Raw genomic sequence first — 1,695 nt, 5'->3', positions numbered from 1 at the left:
GTGTGTGTGTGTGTGTGTGTGTGTGTGTGTGTGTGTGTGTGTGTGTATGTATACATATATATATACGTATGGTTGCATTTCATATTTACACTCATTTGTCACACTCTCAATAGCACACTTGCGACAGAGATTGATTGTAGAGGTAAAGGTAGGTGAGTGTGGTAAAAATGAAGTATGGGAAGACACATATTAAAAAATATATCGTCATTGTAATACTATAAGCAAGACTGAGTTAACTTACAGACTTTTTAAACTGGGAAGATCTTGGAATATTTCTCCTTTCATTTCTTTGATATCATTAAAACTCAAATTCCTGTCAAATAAAATTAGGTTAAGCAGAATTTGTAAGGAACCGATTTTTGATGAAGAAAAGAAGGAAAAGAATTCAGCAAAAACGTGTTACTATGGAAATTAGAGACGACGGATTGAAAAAAGTTTGAAATTCGGAAGAAGATGATAAAGTAATGTGTGCAACGAATGATAATGTCTTAAATGTGAAGCAGCAATTAAGATACAACTAAAATTAAAGAAGGTGAGAAGCTGGAAAGAAAAAAGAAAAAAGAAAAGAAATTCCAATTTCTCATAGTAGTCGAAATTTCAAGAGGTTTTTCTAATGAGATTAACGATACCTCCTTACGAGAGATAGACTGGTCTGAGTAAAGTATAAATAGTAACGATCTGTGTGAGTTCAAGGTTAAGAGTTCGAAGTCGAGTGAGGTTCGTGTTAGTTTGCAGAGAAGTCGGAAGGTGTCGGTTGGTTAGTTCACAAGGAATATTGAATGTTTGTTCGTAAAATCATTTGTTGTTTCCTTACATTGATTTTAACTGTTTTCTAGTCGTCTTATTTATTGTACGTTACAAACTACGTTACAACAGAGTGGATATAAAATAGAGGAAGGAGAGGAAGAAAAGAAAGCAGATGTGGAAAATGGAAAGGTAAAGAATACCAAGGAGAAAATGATGATGACGATGATGATGATGATGAGGGGGAGTAGGAGGAGGAGGAAGAAGAAGAAGAAGAAGAAGAAGAAGAAGAAGAAGAAGAAGAAGAAGAAGAAGAAGAAGAAGAAGAAGAAGAAGAAGAAGAAGAAGAAGAAGAGCAAGAGAATTGAAAGATGATGGAAGGTGTATAAATACTAATATTAATAACGTACTCTTGAATATGCAATTAGAAGGGAGAGTCTACACAAAATGTCTTACATGCCAATACAGATTCATATTGACACATACTCACAGACACGTATTTACAGACAATCACTGATAGTCACACATTTCGATCGGAAAAGAGTGAGGATGCAAACAGAGAGAAGGACGCGTAGCGAAAAAAAAATGTGAAACTTTTTAAGCATGTAATAATATATCGTCTATGAAATATTATCGCGACGTATCTCACTTAATGATATGCTAAAATGCGCAGGTCATCGAAGGACCCTACCTGAATTTTGTCGATATTTGTGACGTAATTTTGGCTAAATAATTAGATGAATAAAAGGATGGAAAGCAGAACACGATGATGATTAGTTTCGTGAAGATGATGGTGATGACGATGATGTTGACGATGATGATGATGATGATGATGATGATGATGATGATGATGAGGAGGAGGAGGAGGAGGGGCGGAGAGAGGAAACGAAGAAGAAGAAGAAGAAGAAGAAGAAGAAGAAGAAGAAGAAGAAGAAGAAGAAGAAGAAGAAG

At 35.2% G+C, this 1,695-nt stretch overlaps 1 protein-coding gene across 1 annotated transcript in view; it reads right to left on the bottom strand.

The window, feature by feature from the left end:
• Nucleotides 1-1,695, bottom strand: part of LOC106883583 (toll-like receptor 5) — a 62,510-nt gene that overhangs the window by 51,847 nt on the left and 8,968 nt on the right. Inside the window, exon 5 of the mRNA XM_052977853.1 lies at nt 242-313. Within this exon, the coding sequence (XP_052833813.1) occupies nt 242-313 (72 nt within the window). The remainder of the gene's footprint in view (nt 1-241; nt 314-1,695) is intronic.

The sequence above is a fragment of the Octopus bimaculoides genome, chromosome 29 (assembly GCF_001194135.2).
Source record: "Octopus bimaculoides isolate UCB-OBI-ISO-001 chromosome 29, ASM119413v2, whole genome shotgun sequence".
NCBI lineage: Eukaryota > Metazoa > Mollusca > Cephalopoda > Octopoda > Octopodidae > Octopus > Octopus bimaculoides.
Note: the sequence above shows the minus strand (reverse complement) of the source record. Positions and strands in the feature narration are given on the sequence as shown.